Genomic DNA, 18,053 nt, shown 5'->3' with positions numbered 1-18,053 from the left:
CTATTGTTCTACCACATTGGTAATTCTGGGGCAAAATATAAACAGTCAAAAGTTGTCTTCTTTCCCTCTTATAAACCAGCAAAGAAGCAGTCATAAGAAACAAAAGGTGCGCCCCATGTGTTTCCCAAAATTCCCATAATTGGAATTATTGATGATCCACATCGAGTTAAAAAAAAATACATAAGTAAAACTTGTGATATGTCATCACCTGGCCAAGACTCTGAGGAAAACCCAAACTCCATCAGGTGAAAGATAAACTGATTAGGAATGATTAACTGGAAACTGCTGCAACATTAATTCCACCATCTGGAGCAGGAATCAGTTACCTCTGCATGTCAAAGAGCTGCTTCCATATTCACTTTTAAAACCATCAGAGGTGTGTATCCTTACACTTTATTCAAAAATGATTGCTCATCCAGTTTAGCAAATATTTAAGAACTGTTCTTTGGAAAAACATAAAGCTTTTTCTGCAAGAAAATTAATTCAAGTATTACTCTTATGGAGAATTCAGAAATAAACAAAAACAATTCCACCACCAACAATCTTTGTGGATATTTTGGGCAGACACTGCATAAAATAACAACAAAAAAAAAAACACCTCAAAGGACTGTTAAATCCACCTTTTTTTTTTTTTTTTACATCCATGAGGGTGCTTACCAAGAAAGAAGAACCTGATCTTTAATTACATTTTTTTTTTCATTTCCTCATAAAACCTTTTCTGTGGAATACTTATAGAAGAGATATTTGGACACAATGAGGATGACTAAAGCTGAGTGTACACACACGCTGGCAAAATTTCTTATGTTCTGATCATTTTCCTAAAAACATACATGATAATATAGTGCAGAGAAACCCCAAAACAAAACCATAACAGTATGTTTAGCATAAAAGTGAGCCATTTACAATGTAAAGCATAGCAGTGGAAGCATCATGCTAAGGGTAAGTTAAGGCACCATTGGTACTGGTACTTCCCACTGTTCAACTTTACTAAAAATCCATAGATACAGTTTTAAGTTTGGACACAGTTGGGCCACAGGATCACTGATCCAGACTAGATCAGACTTGAGGTGCGAATAAAACTTGTTAAAAGATCTTTAACCAAACATGACCTGACTGCAATGTTGTGCAGACACATTGCAGTCAGATGTTCTGACTCCTAAGGCATCAGTGTTTTCACTACTTTAGACATTTCAGACAATATCAGGCTGGTTACTTTGAAGGATCGGCCTCCTCCAAAGTCTATTTTATTCTTGAAAATCGAAACACAAAATGATTTTAAAGACATCGGTCTTCAGGAAGAAAAATTCCAATGTGTTTTGGCATAAGGCATTTTTAGCAGAAACCAAGTCAAAATGCAGGAGCAGTTTGTGAAAAAGTGTCATCTGCTGAGTAAGCACTTCAGTAAAAAGCAAAAGACATGGAAGTTTATGTGGTCTCAATCATTCCAAAATTGGGTAAAAGCTTCCAATGCTTCATAGACAAAGATCTTGGTAAGTCTTGGTACAAGTTAGTTTTAGATGTCAGAAGTCTTTAACTGTGAAAAGGTAGCCATTTGCTTAATAAGGAGGAAACGGCATATTCGGTCTGAGGAGAATATGGATAAAAAACCTAGTTGTGCAAAGTTGAATCTGGAAAAAAAAAGCTTCCAGAACAGCAGATAAAAACAAAAATACAAATCCACTGCTTACCAATGACACGTGTCAAGCACGGTGGAGGTGGACAGATGATTGGGGCTCGTTTTGCTACCACATGATCTAGGAGTCCCTGTTGTTATGACAACCCTCCCAAGCACCCCTAAAAAGTTTAAAGGCAAACAACTACTGCTCTGTAAGGATTTTTAGATAACATTTGTACAGAACATGAAAGCATACAGCTGATTTCAATGTTTTCCTGATGGTCCATAAATGCTCCTGGTAAAATGTTTAGAGAACTGCAGAAAAAGAATGAAAAGATCAGTGTTCCACTGCAGAGGATAGACTGCCCTCTATTGATATTAACTGCAAATGGCATACATTTTATCTGAAACAAGCAGATAAACTTTGTCAGCTGAAAAAATGTAATCAGTTGCTCTATTGATATTGTTGCATCAGTTTGCTTTATTCTGCAAGTTTAAATGCTTATTCAAACAGGATAGAGCACATATTTATCTCTAAACATAAAGGAAACAAAAATACAGTATTTTCTACATGTCAAAAACAATGACAATTCTTTAATGTCAAAACATCAGACGAAATAAAAGCAAAGGCCAAGTTTAGACCGTCCCCCCCCCAAAAATACTTTTATTATATGTTAATGTCAACACTTGCACATTTTTATTAGTTTACAAAGTACATGGAAAAAACAAGGAAACCAAAATATCCAGACCCATAAAGATGAAGGGAAAATGAAATAAACCAAAACAAAAACCAAACAGAAAAAATAAAAATCACATTAAACGGGCAAATTTATTGGATAAATGAGTAAAGATGTCAGAGGAAAAGTTTGACAACTATGATGTACAGAATTCCTCTTTCTGGGCATGATGAACATTTAAAAAGTTGAGGTATTTCTAAGACTGTCACACAAAGACAGACGGGTCTCTTAAAAACCGTTCTGCAATCCTAGCAGATCCAGGACTTTTCTCTGGTCTCATTAATCGAACATTTTCAAGGAAATAAACAAGTTCCAGAAAACCTTTGCAAAATATAATTTGGTCCAAAAGCTTATTTGCAAAACGCATCATGTGCTACGACTGATTAGACAAGGCATCATACAAAGTTACTGCATTCATTTTGCCTCATCTGCTTTCAGGAATGCTGAATTATCTCCTAGTGTTAAGGCCGAGCTGCTAGAATGTAGAGCGACTGTCTGGAAAGTGCTGCCTAATTTTAACCCTAAATGTCATTAACTAAACTTACATCCTAGTCCTGTTGTTATATCTTTAATTCTTATATTGCAATAATACAAATATCACACATTTGCCACTGAAATGCAAAAGAAACGCTACACTGTTAGAAACAGAATCCAGTCAAAACCACGATGGATGTGGTCAAAGGCAGAACTGATTGCCCAATATTTGGACCCGCCTCCTAATAATCGCAGCTCTTATATTGGCTAAAGCAGGCAGGGTTGGAAGACATGTTCACTGGCTTAGATATGATTTCTTAGGTTCCATCAAGGCTTCTTGGAAATATGCAAAATATAAAATAAAATATTTGATCCTTCAACCGAAACTCCCTCCCCCTGATTAACTGTAGGCAAAGTGCAAAGATCTGCTCTGATAAAGCTTTTGGCCCACTTGTTTGGCAATCTACTAACTACAGACTCCATGGATCTTATTCCAACTGTTTGCGAAGAGAAAAAAAAAAACATTTATTATAAATCTAAAAAGTTAGGAAATAATTTGGGAAAAATGCTCCTCCACTGCAGAACTCCTCTGCTTTACACATCAAAGTTACAGTAAATGTTTAGCTTTGCATAAAGACTGGAAGCAGGGAGCAGCTCAGCTCTTTCTATAATCAACCATATCAGAGCATCTCAGGATTATTTGTTTGGCAGGTTTATGGAGATATCAACCTAAATCTAACCTCTGTTTAATACTAAGAGTACATTTTCTTCCAGGTAAGTTGTTGGTATAAACCCCATGTTTGCTTCAGCTGTCAGAAATTACCTTCAGTTTCACACAAATTTTAAACAACAACCGATCCCAACTTTAAATATTAATCTAGAGCTGTCATTTAGAGAGTACTGTTCCTTTAAAACAGAGCTAGCTCCTTTTCACTAATCTAAATTCATCCTAATATGTATAGTGTTTTTACATCCACATTGTAAGTTTAATGTCCTCAACCTATTTAACAGTGTTCAATACCTAAAGAAATAAAGATTATCTTTAAAATAAATATATGCATCATAATGCAGCAAGTTTTGTCTCATCACCTATTTTAGATAATGATTCATGTGTGCAGCCTATAGTTGATCTACAGTTGAAGCTCTCAGCTGGAGGGACTTCGGATCACGGTGCCAGCAGTGTTACGCAAAAATCTTTGAGATGAAGTCTCGAAATCGCTTGGCGTACTGCTCAGGGTGGACTGTGGAGATTTCAGCACCGGCCTGCAGTGGAGAGAATGAATTAGCATCAGATGGAAACAGAAGTGGACAGGACCTAAAGGTCTGCTGCTACTCACCCCGTGTTTGACAGTTTTTGCAGCATGAGCAGCTTTCTTCTTGGTGTCGTACTGTGTCAGAACGTCTATCAGGCCCATGAAGTAGACCTCCCTCTGTGGGGCTCCTGAGATTAGAACGCAGAAAAATTCAGCTGGATGGACCATCGCTGCATTTATGTGCACACATGACGTCTCGGTTTTAGAAGACCAAGATGCTAAAACTCATCTATTGACGTTTATTTTACAGCTTTAGAGAAGGAAAAAAGGTGATGATTTATCTGAACTGAGCACCATTCTCAGAATTCCAGTTGTCACCTGGGCAGCTTCGTAGAGCATAAACATCCACGTATGGATCAAATTCCCCCGGCCCCAGGGGCTTGCAGGAAGACATGTAACCAGCGATCCCTTCAGGGGAGGTGCCGTAAGAGCCCACGGCGGGGCCCGGGGCCAGCCCGTTCTCTGCCTCGGGTTCTTCCTCGTTGGAGGCCTCCCCGCTCTCCTCCTCCTCCCGTTCGGCTCGTCCAATGTCATGGATGCCAAGCAATAAGCTGTAGTCCATGATCTTCAGCTTCACCAGGAACTAAAAGAGCAGGGAGAAAAGTTGTCTGCTGAGATAGTTCTGATATGTTAGATTGCAATCCTTATAAAAGTAATTTCAATTGATTCCCATGGAAGTCAGTGATACTCAGCCTTAAGTCACTAAAACAGGGGATTTACCGTTTTGGTGAGGTCTTCTCTAAATATTTCAACCAAAAAAATTATAGTTAATATTCTCTCTTAGCCTCTCTGTAGAAATCTTTTATTTTTATGCTTCTTTTTTGTATAAACCTTACTTGGTTTTAGGGTTATGGAATATTAATGTTTTTATTTTATCTGCAGTTTTCTGAGTTCTACTTTTTATCGTAGTTGTCAAATAATGAGTGGGATAAGTCATTTACTGCCCTCTGTTTGCTCATCGCTTGCATTTTTATTTATTGTTTTAACAGTTTTATGATTTGCTCTATAAATTAAAGTTGACTATTTTGGATAAAATCTAAATTTCACTGCTTACCAAATAAAGAGTTTTAGACCAGACACCCTGCTGCTAAACTGCAGCTAAAGCAGTGGAGAGTTTTTCTCTCAAAGATCAAGATAAGGAATCGGCTTCAGGCACATTTTTAAACTCTCACCTCCACATCTTTGTTGAGTTTCTCCATAAACTTCTCCTTCTCCTCATCTGTAACGTACACCTTCTGCATGTTGTTCCTGAAGTCCATGTCCTTAAAGGTTGGAAGCTCTTTTTCCTTCACATGAAAATAACAAACTTTAGATGATAAATTAAAAAACTACAAGTGGAAGTACAGCAATAATCTAGATGCTAAAAAGTTTGGTTTACCCTTTCTTTGTCACTTGCTTCACGATCCACCAGAGAGCCCTGGGAAAAAACAAAACAAAACAAATATAAAAACAGATCTATTTATCTAATTATAGTATTTGTCTGGAATTTGATATATTCTACAACAAGGATCAAATGCTTTGTCACATGGGAAAAGTCTGACACGTTTAATGCAGAATATAGGACACAAAACAATGTCTAGTACCTATTTATGACTTGTTTATTTGGTAGAATTATTGGTAAATCAATATTGGAACTGCTAACTTATTCAACAACAATAAAACAAATGTTTTTTTTTGTTTTTTTTTACTTCCTTTACTTGATGGATGGCTAACATCCACCAGTTGATGCAGTTCCTCCTCACCTTCAGGTCGTACTTCCTGTGCACCACCAGCCTGTGGCTGAACATGTTCCTCATGACGATCAGGTATGCCTCCTCGCTGTCTACGCTCACCCGGTACATTCCCAGGAACTGTGGCAGCAGCGTGTTGCCGTGACACTTCACGATGTGCTGGAAGCAGAAAGCAGGTTGGGTATTTGCATGATGGGCACAGTCGAACGTTATGCATGCAGATTTGTTTATGATGTTTCTGCTATGATCACGTTTAAACGAGACAAAGAGATTTAAAACTGGAGGGAAAGTCATATTTGAAGCATGAAATATGCTGACAGTGCAGCAAGATCTGCAGAGCAGATCTTTCATTAGTATGTGTCTTCATATAAGCTTCCCACTACAGTTTGCTGGAATTTTGGCCCATTCCTCCTCACAGAAAGATCGTGAAAAAATCGTTTCAAGTTCTAACTTTTTATTAGTTCTGCTGTTCGACCCTGGGTCCAGCCACCTACAAAATATTGCCAGAAATATTCTCTCACCTGCTTTGACCCGCAAGTGAGCTTCAGTGAAATCCCATTCCTAACCTATAAGCATTAAATGTCAGTCCACTCTTTTCAGCGAGAACAGCTTCAGCTCTTCTAGGAATCCTGGGAGTTTAGGAGTGTGTTTATGGGCATTTCTAACCATTCTTCCAAAAGTGCATGTTTTAGTTCACACACTAATGTTGGAGGAAAAGGCCTGGCTGTCAGTCTCCACTCTAATCCCAAAGGGGCTCGGGTTCAGGTTAGGACTCTGTGAATCGGAGCACAAAGCTAAGACGATAAAGATATGGATGGAAGAGTGGTGTGGGTGAACTTGACTGGCCCTTAGTTAGGGTTGGGTATCGCCAAAGAAGTCACGATTTGATTCGAATCACGATTCACAGGCCCCGATGCGATTCTATCACGATGCATCACGATACTTGAATTATTGCGATGCATTGCAATATTTTCTCCTCCATGTTTTGTTTTTGAATGACTCGGCCCAGTATCCCGTGGCCGGAAATGCTTGTGACACAAGGCAGCGTGCGTCAACACATTTGCAGCGACATCTACTGGACTGGAAGTGGTATTACACTTGTTTTTGGCTGATGTTCGCCAACCATTCATGCAATTTTATTTATTCATTTTTTTAAATTAATAATCGATTCTTGGCATCAAGAATCGATGCAGTAGATCACGAAAATTAGAATCACGATGCATCATCATCACGATTATTTTGCACACCCCTACCCTTAGTCATGTTGGGATAAGAAGGGGCCAGCTTCAAGATGTTCCTAAAGTTGGGAGCATAGAATTGTCCAGAATATCTCGTTATTTCGTTTAAATATCTCTAGAGCTCCTTTTAATTGGAACCAAGGTGCCAAGCCCACACCATAATGCGACCTCTTTCAAACTTTACATTTGACGCAACGCAATCATAAAAAAGTAGTTATCCTGGCAACTGCGAAACCCACACTAGTCCATCAAATTTCTAGATGGAGAGGCTCGATTCGTCACTCCAGAGAACCCATCTCCACTGCCCTGGAGTCCAGTGGTCGCCTGCTTTACAGAACTGCATCGAAACACTTTCCATTGCAACTATGGAAACCTGTTCCTTGAAGGTGTCTGCACACTTTTCTTTAGCTAATCTGAAGGCCAAATGAGTTTGGAGGTGCAAACAGTTGGCAACCTTTTCAATCGATGGGCTCCAGAATCCACTCTCCCCACTCAGTCAGTAAACGTTGTGTACTACCACATGGCAGACTTGCATTCGTTTCAAAATACCTCCTTTTTCTTTTGATACGACTATGGAATATTTAGTAGTGAGGAAATTTCACGACTGGATTTGTTGCACAGGTGGCATCCTATGACAGTTCCACACCATTTACTGAGCTCCTGAGAGTGACCCAGTCTTTCACAAACCTTTGTAAAAACAGTCTGCATGCCTGAGTCCTTGATATTATAAACCTGTGGCCATGGAAGTGAATGGAACACCTGATTCCAATCATTTAGATGGTTGAGAAAATTAAGTTAGAAATATAATGTATGTGAATCTATCTGGAATCGCTGCTGACAGACAGGCTACATTTTTTCAATGAAACCATAGATTTACTGAAGATTCATTAACTCAACATAAACTCAAAGCAAACAGGTTGAGGACTGTTTCAGAGGCAGAAAATAAATCTTATTGTCAACGTCAGCGTTAAACCGTATTTTTAGCGTTACTGTCATTCAAATAATCGGCACAAATTTTCTCATGTCTGTAAATTTGGTAAATAAGTCTGCCATTTTGCCTGTATGCGTTGGTGGCTGGTATTTCCTTCCCCTTTAAGAAACTGAAAGCATGTGGGAAATCACGTGACCCCATCGATCCATTCAGAAACGTAAACGAAGAGAACGACGGATGAGCCCAGTGAAGAAGCATCTAACACAGCTGTAAACGAGCAGATGAAGCTGAGCGCGCAGAGAAGCAGTCGAGAGCGGGTTGACAGAGTTGAGCGCGAGGCAGACCGGTTTTTAAGTGAGGGTGTGCGAGTTTAAACGATGCACATTGTTCTCGCTGCACGCACAGTTCAGTGGCACCATAATTACGCTATAGGTGTTGAGTCCTAAAAATAATCCAATTCAAATAAAATATTCTAGGTAATTTAGGCTTCCACTGAGTCATCTTTAAGTCAGTCTGAATGAAACTACTCTTCCTGAGGCTGTTCATTGCCCGCACCCCTCCAAAAAAAGAAAAAAAAAAAAAGAAACACATATTGAATTAGGATATTTTTTTAGACATACACGCAGCACCGCAGACATTTCAATGCTCTCCATTTTTGTCTGATTGTGTACTGTGAAAGTTTGGAGGATGCATGATGGGAGGCCAAGGAGTTCCTCACATAACAATGAGAACGTCACATTATTTCCGTTACCAAAAAGAGACGGAGGAAGTTTGATTGAATGCCAACATCCTCATACTGCAACAACATAAAGTCTGAAAGCCAGATTCTATTGTTTCTATTGTAGTAAACGCCAACAAAAAGAAAAAGGAAAAGTGTGCTGCAAGTTATTTTACATCATAAACATAATATGCTTATTCTACTTAGATCAACTTCAACCTTTTTATACTGTAACAAGTACAGAGCAACGAAATTAACTCTGCATTTAATCCATCCCATTGGGGAGCAGTGGGCCATTCTGGGGATAAAGATCTTGCTCAGGGAACCAGTGTGGCAGTCCGTGGGATTGTGTGGGACTTGAATTTAGAACCTCTGAGACCCAAGCACAATGCTCTAACCACTAGGCCGCCACTTCCCTGGATGGTGGCCTTGTGGTTTAGATGGAGTAGAGACATGGCTGAATAATGGATCATGATATAAGCCTTTCAGATCAGTCAATATCAATAATTATTGGCTTATATTTTACCAATGTGACACAAGTACCAGGAAAACAATGTATTATAACCCTGTTTCTAATTAAATGCAACCTTTAACCTCCTTTAAAAAAAAGGTTCACAGATCTTTCCCCTGCCTAAATCCCACAGAATGCTGTGTGATTCTGGATCAGAGGTCAGTGAAAGTATAGATTATATCAAAAATATTTTATTTCAATACTGAACAGGCGTTTGTTTTATTTTTTTTTATTGCCTAGCCCCAACCGGAGAGTTTTGTCATATGTGGTTTTAGGGGAAAATTAGGAACCAAAGTCTTCAGACAACAAACTTAAAGCTGAAACCTGGACCACAGATACTGAACTTCAACAGCAGTAGAGTAGTGAAATAGTCGAGCTTTAATCAGTGATCTGATTCCAACATGACTAAAGACACACGCTGTTAAAAAACAACTACTGCAGTAGCACCAAAACTCTATAATAAGTCACTGTGCTACACAGCTGGCCTTGTCTTCCTCTCAGTTTTATTAGGCTGTGTAGCCGCCAGCTGCACATTCCAACCAGACCTTAAGATGAAACTTTGCTAAAGGGTGCGATAAGCCCGAAATGAAATCCACCCTCAAATGGGGAAAAACAAAGAAAGAAAGAAATCCGTACCAAACGGAGGAAAGTAGGAAGCATTGCTCATTTCCCTGACATAAAAATAGATCCAATGAACATTTGAATATTTCCAAAATACCAACAGCTTCATCTGTAATCTGCTGTTCTGTTGACAAAGCCACAGCTTTCAGCCCGCAGGGAGGTCTGCAGTGGCAAATTCAACTCTAACTCGAAAAGCTTGATGACAGAACATTCAAGCTTCATTTCATTTCATCTTCTTAATTTGAAACAGAGCAAGTCACTTAAGTGCTCTAAATAAAATTTATAGCTAAAGCTAGTTTTCAACTCCTGTCCCTGGTCAGACTTTTATATAGAGTAGAATTTACATACACTACTTCTAATCTAAAAAATAAAAACACTAGCCAAATGTAGAACATACATCCCATATATAACTCTTACCTAAATAAAAATAAAAAAATTTAAAAGAGTAAAATTCTGATTTGTCTTTAACCCACTTTTAAAGCTTCTAGTAACCCGGATGCTGTTTCGTCCCTCAGCAAATGTCATTAGTACTGAGGTGCACATCTGAACAGCATTATGGTTGAGAAGATGTTGGCAAACAAAAAGAAATGAAAAGTGTACTCAGACGGTGTTTAACTTGGTAGCAAATGAAAATAAGTCAGCAATATTTGTCTGTGGCCTCCCTGCGGCATAGTTTTGTTTTCTGTGCCTTGAGATGGTATTCTATGAAAAAGTTTTTGTTTTTCTTTCCAACATTAATCACCAACAACTGAAATTGCTCAACAATCCAAAATTAGCATTCCTGACTGTTGGGTCAGACTGAACCAATCATAAATGAGGACTCCTAATTTAAGGAGTTTTGCCTTCGTCAGACAATTTTTCATCCAAATGAAGGTTAAACCACAGCTGTTTCCAAATCAGGTCAGCAGGCTTCACTGGATTGTGCAGCACAACCCTCCTGCTGTATGCACACTCTCATGCATACTGCAGAACACAGATGCGCTTCTGTTAAAAAGCCCCACTGGGACTCTGATAATGTCACACATTAAGTTATATGACACATTGGAATTTAGCAAGGAAACTAAATCTAAATGGTACTTATCTGTCTAGAATGGCTTACAAGTTTTTTTTCACAGAGGTCAAAGCTTTAATAACAGATGAAGTCTTTTAGGTTCAATTCATTGCCGTCAGTTTTACTGTTGAGTTTAAAGATTTAAGCAGTCACTTTTTAATCTATATTCCCAGTAGTCCTCCATTCTGTTAGCCTGGTAAACCAGACTAAATGTGAGATTAAATGTGTAATTTAGTCTGGCCCCGATGACTGAGACATCGGAAGATTGTTCTTTCAAACCATGTCTGTGCCTATTGGCCAACGCTCTGACCAATGAGTGCAACTGACTGTGACGTAGTAAGCGCGACAGAAAGCTGGTGGGGGAGTGTAAACAAACACCCTGTTGGTAAAACGGCGAATACATCCTTCTTAAAAATGAATGAGCGTAGAGCAGGCATCCCCAAAGTCGGTCTTCGAGGGCCGCTGTCCTGCAGGTTTTAGAGGCTTCTTTGCTTTAGCACAGCTGATGCTGATGATTGCAGTTCAGCAAAAGCCTGTTAATCAACTATTAATGTAAATCAGCTGTGCTGGCGCAGGGAAACCTCTAAAACCTGCGGGACAGCGGCCCTCGAGGACCGACTTTTGGGATGCCTGGCGTAGAGCCTCTTCCTGCTCACGTTTCAACGAAAACCCCAAGTCTAATCCTTCCAAAAAATTATTTCAAAGCTAAGTCAAACAAGAACTGTTCAACAGTTTTTCCATCTTCCTTGTTGTGCTTTCTCCAGTGTCGCGCAGCTTTGTCGTCCCGCCCTCAAAACCCCGCCCGCCTTGCATCCAGAAATTCAAAACACATCTCTGCGTTGCGATTGTATAAAAAAGTAAAGGAAATGAGTCATCTAGAATGACTGATATTAATGTTGCCTCACAAATGTGGGGATTTCTTTTACTCAACCAGAGGGACACACTGAACCCCACAGTAAAGGATCCAGGTAATCTCAAAAAATGCCTTGTGGTTACCAAGAGGTAGGATACACAACAATCGATCCTGTTTAATGGGAAATAAAAGAAGGTGAGTTCGAAGAATCTCCCTAAAGTCAAAGAGAGTCATTAAGATTATTCCTACATGCAGTATCGTTTAAGATGTTGACCATCATTAGTAGACCAGCTACTGCTAGAATGGACAATACCTTTTTAAAACGTTTACCTAATTGGTAGAGTTAAGCAAATACTAAACAAACTTGAAAATTGCCATGACCTTATTTTACTGTGGCATGCTGTGAGGGGAAACCAATCATTGTTGGTTATCAGACACCATGACGACCCTTTACTCATATAGGCTACAGTACCAAAAATCTGCCAGCTGTTACACAGACATGGATCAATTTCCTCCATCAAAAACAAATTAGAGCAGAGATTAAATGTTTGTCTTTCCTCGAACTCTGGGATCTCTCAGCTTTTACCAACAGCCTAATCCTTAAAGCCTTAGCTCACACATCCCAAACAGAGATGAGCAAATTATTCGATGTAATGTAGCTAAGACAGTAGGAATACTCAAATGTTTCGACAAGTACAGAAAGAAAAAAGGTACCTGGTGATACTCTGAGAGGATGTTGTGCATGTCTGCAACATCTTCACTGGAAATCTGCTTGATCACAAGAGTTCGGTCGTAGGAGTTGAGAAGGAGACTCTCTCCATGATCTTCAGCGCTTCTCACCGGGGGGCTACGAGTTAAAGACACCTGGGGAGAAATACGCCAAACAGCACACAGTTAGAGAGCAGGAGGATATTTTATGTAATCAGACATGAAACTAATGACAGTAAAAACATTCCAACCTGATAGTCCAGATCCTCTATACCAAAACGTTCCCTTAGATTTCGGAAGACCTGAGGGCAGTATTCTTTAAACTTAAAATGCCCAGGAAGGTTTTCTCTGGTAAAGAAGAGAAGGTCAAAATGTTGCATCTATTGTTGACTTATTTAGAGTCACCCCAAAAAAAAAAAAGAGAGAGTCTGTCTTACTTGTTGAAGAGGTGATTGTTGACTTTGACCTTAGTGTTGGCTTTGAAGTCATCAGGCAGGAGCATGACAGGAACAGGCACCTGGCTGAGATCATTGATCTGCACACAGAGGAGACAATCTCTGAGCAGATGACATCACTTCATTTCTTCATTCTTTGCAGTTGTAGTCTTTTCCATATTCAATGTTGTGTGTGTGGGGGGGGGGGGGGGGGGGGGTGGGGGTGGAATTAGAGTTGTAATAGGTGCCCCTGTTCATTCTTTTATAAATGTCTTCAGGGACTTTATGAAGGTGCATGATCTATAAATAGTGTAACATATGCAGTACTAGGTTATGTAACCGATTAATTTTTTCTTTTTTTAAACCAGCAGCAGGAACCTTCTGAAAATGATCACAGAATCCCCTCTCTTCTCAATGGATGGTTATTTGTTTATACATTAAAAACATTTGTTCATTGAGGAGCGTTTATTTAAAGTGTGTCTTTTTGTAGATTTATCGAATACAAAAAATAACTGACATAGGGCTGCAACTAATTATTTAGCAAATTGATTAATCTGTCAATTATTTTTTCAATCAATCGATTAATAATCGGATAGTAAACAGATCCTTAAAGAAGATTTTTTACTAAAGTAAACCAGGTGAAACTAAAACGTTTCCATATTTCCATCTTAAATGCAGAATATTTATATAGTTTTTAATATTTTTTATATAATTACTGCTCTAAGTGGGTTGCTCTGTTAGCTAAAGACATATTTTACAGTTTCTATACTCCAGTTAACGATTAATTGTTTACTAAATTATTTCAATAATCGATTGATAACGATTAATCCGACTGATTCAGCCCTAAATTCATAGCTGCAGTCTTAGTCCAAACCTGATCAGAAATCAGTAAACACCAACAGTGACTACATGGTTTACAAGATGGAAGTAGGTTAGGTCTGAATGGGAACACCTGAGTGCGACACAGGCGAGTAAACTGAAGTATCGGTTGCATTTCCTTAACCCAGGCAATTTTTTTTTAAAGTTTAATAACAGATTTCATATCCATCTCCTGGAGTGTGAAAATCGCCATAAATATCCAGAAATCTCTTAAAATACATACATAAAAGTATATCCCACATTTACTGGAATGCCTGGGGAAAATGTAAAAAAAATCCTAAAATAAATTATATTGTTCTAGCTGTTAAAGAGTCTCACAAAAAACACAAAGATTAAAAAGTCACTAAGCTGGAATAGGACCAGAAATGCATATTTTAAAAACGTATTATCACAGTACTATTTCTCCTGTTTTCCTTTGCATTCACAGTAGGAAAATCACCAAAACTATCTGTGGCTTTAAAAGCTTTAGAAAAAACATCAAAAACATATAACAACCTATGAAATGTTGTATTGAAGGACTTCTTTACAATTCCTTATAGGGCCTATGTTCAATAAGTCTAGCAAGGACCCTTATTTATATTTGACCACACTGTAAAGAGGAAGACAAATGGAGCTAATGCAAAAAGCAGCAGATAGTATCATCCTATTGCCCAGAAAATCTACTAGATTTTTTTTATTTTTTTTTTTTTACTTTAACTAGTCCCTTTGGTCCAAGGGTACAACTATTAAGCTTTAGGCCACAAAAAATATAATATCACCAGGGTCTGCCAAGAGACATACACGAGGAAAAACATCTCATACCCACTATAACATGCGGCTGTAGACCCTTTGAACCTTTTTTTTTTTAGCATATGATCCAGGTAAAGATCTACCGCATGCAGGATGCGGGCCCAGAGGGCAAAAGTTGCTCCCACTAATCTAGGGAGAGTGGGGAAACATAAATTCGTAAATTGTCATCACCGCAAAATTTGACATTTTCCATGTAAAAGCATGTGGTAGTGTTGGGCCACAATTAAAACCTGCAGGACACTCCATTGAAAAAAGTGGCTTTTTATTTTTGTTTGGACTCTTTGTTCAAACCAGCTTGTGTAACCTTTAACCTACTGTGTAGGAGACCTAGAAATGATGATTAACTGTTAATGTTACAAGTGCCCCATCCACATGAATACACCTAGAAGTACTCATGCATACCCTTACAAGAAAAAAACTAAGGAGTATGATAAGGAGTCAAAATCTGTTTTTTTTTTCCTTGTAAAATTGAAAATATAAATTTAAAGAACATTTATGCATGATTCCATATTTAAACACCAGGTTTTGAGAAGTTGAAATGATAATATTCTATGTAAGCTTCCACTTGTCAAACATTATAGGGGAAGATGAAGTTTGACTAGTAAAAACACTGATGCTCTTAACAGCAAGGGACAGGGCAGACTACTTGCTAGAGAGTTTGAGATCTTTTGAATGGGGCACTCCTGAAGACCTTCTTTGACTATGTTGGCATCCGCCATCAGTTTTTTTTTCTTTCTTGTGTGTGTTGGTTCTGCAGTCTGTGTGCAGCCGGGAGGAGGCGGTTGGATAAGCTCATTACGAGCTCCGGCTCCGTCCTCAGGCACAATGAAGATGATTGGAGTCGGAACAAGACTGTGAGATAAATAACATCACTGTTGTGATCATTCCCAAAAGACCGGAACCAGGAGTGTCTCAGAAATGCTCCATGTTGACCAGTATATACCGTTACGTAGAAACAGCATTACAAGTGATATTACCGGAGCTGTTATGCGTCATGTATTGATCTTCTATTTTTCCCCCATGCACTAAGAATTTGTCAAGTGCTGAAACACTATAAAGACGTGTCCTTAAAAAGACAAAGTAAAAATGGCTGTTATTGGTACATATCCATATAAAGTAGATAAATGAAAAACACAAGTAAGCTGTGTTGCTTTTTGTTTATATTAGTTTTACACAGGTGTATGGTCCCTATTTTCTCATTCCATTGCCTGCACAGATTATAATCTAATCAAAATGTATTTTTGTACAACAATCTCTTTATCAGCACAGATGTAAAAGACCATTTGCAGTCATTTTTAACCACCTTTCAATTTCATCTGAATCATGTGTGCACCTCTGAGCTTTCTACTAATTGTTTTATAATAATAACTAAAATGTACTGATCTCACATTGGAGCAATTTAGCTCTGCATTTAAACAATCCCACTGGGGAGCAGTGAGCTGCCATTGTGGGGCATCCCGGTAGCAATGTGAGGTTAAGGGTCTTGCTCCGGGACCCAGAATGGCTGTTTGTGGGAGTGGGGCTCCAATTCAGAACCTCAGGATTCCAAGCTCTATGCCAATATCACACCCAAATTTCCCCACTGTGAGACAATAAAACTTTCTATTCCATTATACTGATTGTCGTGCTGGCAATGTACAGCAAAGGTGTTAATCATTTTAACATCATGCACATGGGTTCCTTTTTTCAAATTAATTTCTTATAATGGGCTTTGAGAAAAATGAAAGGAAAACGAGGGCTAGTCACGTTTGTTATGGTATAAAACACTAAAGATGTTTTTAAGATCGTGGAACAGTAATGTCTAAAAGTTTGGATCATAAAGGCTGTATCCATAAAGTAAAAACACCAACAAAAACAGATAAAACTACAGTCACCACTAATCTAAAACACTTATCTTAAACAATGTAAGTATATTTCCCCTTAAAGCTGTACCAATGAGGGTAAAATGTATTAGGAGTTGGTCTATTCACTGTGCAATAGACAAGTTACCAATACACATTTACAAGTTATGAATCTAGCAACATCTTAAGGTTAAAATATCCAATATGTATGATAAAAATTAGGCAACATAGCATAAAGTTATGTCTGTTGGTTTTATGATTTCCATTTAAGCCAAAATAAAAATAAAAAAATAAATGATTCATGTAAAAATTAACAAGCTTACCCTATAAAAAGCCATTTTGTAATTAAACATAAAATAAAACATTTAAAAAAATAGGTTGAGACTGAATGCCAGGTTAAATATAAACACATTCTAGTCTCATTAAACTCTTGAGTAAACTAAAATAAGACATACAACTCTGAGATAAGCTCCCTCCCTGTACCTCCCACATACAAATATTTACTTAGGGATCAATATATTACAACTTTTTCCAAATACTAGAGCGTCAAAGCACCTGAAATGTTACAGATTGTGATTTCAAACAGGCATTGATCAAAAACATTATTTAACTGAGCCGACAGGCTGTCATTGCTGCTAACACCGAAGCTAACCTGAGTTAGCATATTCCCACTGACATGATTAGCATGGACTGAAACGTTAGCTTCCACCGACTCACCGAGTGATTGACGCCCCATATGAACACGCTCACAATGGGCTCACTGGCTCGGAACACCTTCACCTTCTGCTGAACAAAGTGCTTCTTCTTCGTCTTCGTTTTCGGCGCCAGGACAACCATCGGACTGGATGTAGAAGTCCCCGGGTTACCGAGGGCAGCCATGGCCGCAGTGTGTTTTCTAGTCCCCTGCTGAGGGAGCTCTAAGCGGGCGGTGACGCGTCTTCTTCTTCCTGATGGTTCAACAGCTCTTTCACGCGCCGCTGACTGTGACAACCAAAGTTCACGCGCCAAACCTCTGACCGTTTTAACCCGAGCCTCTTTTTTCCACGGTGCAGTTTAACATTTAATTTGTACACATTTATACATAACCACAATAACCAGACTGCCCTCTTAACCTTCCGAAAGCCAGTACACAGTCCACCACCGCCACCCTTAGGTCACTCAGTGTTATTTTCAGTTTGACTGACAGCTGTCAGTGTCCAAACATATTCAATCTGTTGGGGTCAGGTGACCCACATATAGGCGGGAACAAACACGTTTTATGCATTTTTGGTTAACGCATTAAAGTAAACTCTTGGGACATGTGACAAAACATTGTATTCTGAGGGTATCATTTTGGAATACTGATATGTATTTACAATAACTGACATCTTAATTTATTATTTTGCTTCAGGATCAATAAAGATCTATTTAATTAAACGTTCATAAAAGGAATATGCGTATGCATCACATATTTAAATATGTTTATGCCATTTACCCATAACGTATATCAGAATCATAATGCGCAGCAGCGCTCAATTAAAAATCTGAATCTATATAAGTAGGACACATGATGGTGTGCATCCAGGCAGGGGCGGAGCTAGATGGGGGGCCAGGGGTGGCATGGGCATAGA

At 38.7% G+C, this 18,053-nt stretch overlaps 1 protein-coding gene across 1 annotated transcript; it reads right to left on the bottom strand.

The window, feature by feature from the left end:
* Window positions 1-2,070: 2,070 nt before the first annotated feature.
* Window positions 2,071-17,584, bottom strand: pip4k2ca (phosphatidylinositol-5-phosphate 4-kinase, type II, gamma a). Its single transcript, XM_038309348.1, has 10 exons — window positions 17,161-17,584; window positions 12,938-13,035; window positions 12,752-12,848; window positions 12,507-12,656; window positions 5,882-6,028; window positions 5,518-5,556; window positions 5,312-5,425; window positions 4,458-4,722; window positions 4,164-4,267; window positions 2,071-4,089 (listed from the first exon to the last, which is right to left on the bottom strand). The coding sequence occupies exons 1-10, from the start codon at window positions 17,320-17,322 to the stop codon at window positions 4,009-4,011; spliced, it is 1,257 nt and encodes a 418-aa protein (XP_038165276.1). The 5' UTR covers window positions 17,323-17,584; the 3' UTR covers window positions 2,071-4,008.
* Between the last annotated feature and the right edge of the window lie 469 nt (window positions 17,585-18,053).

Source organism: Cyprinodon tularosa, unplaced genomic scaffold (assembly GCF_016077235.1).
Source record: "Cyprinodon tularosa strain WSP-4 unplaced genomic scaffold, ASM1607723v1 ctg66, whole genome shotgun sequence".
Lineage (NCBI taxonomy): Eukaryota > Metazoa > Chordata > Actinopteri > Cyprinodontiformes > Cyprinodontidae > Cyprinodon > Cyprinodon tularosa.
This window is presented reverse-complemented; position numbering and strand designations above follow the sequence as displayed.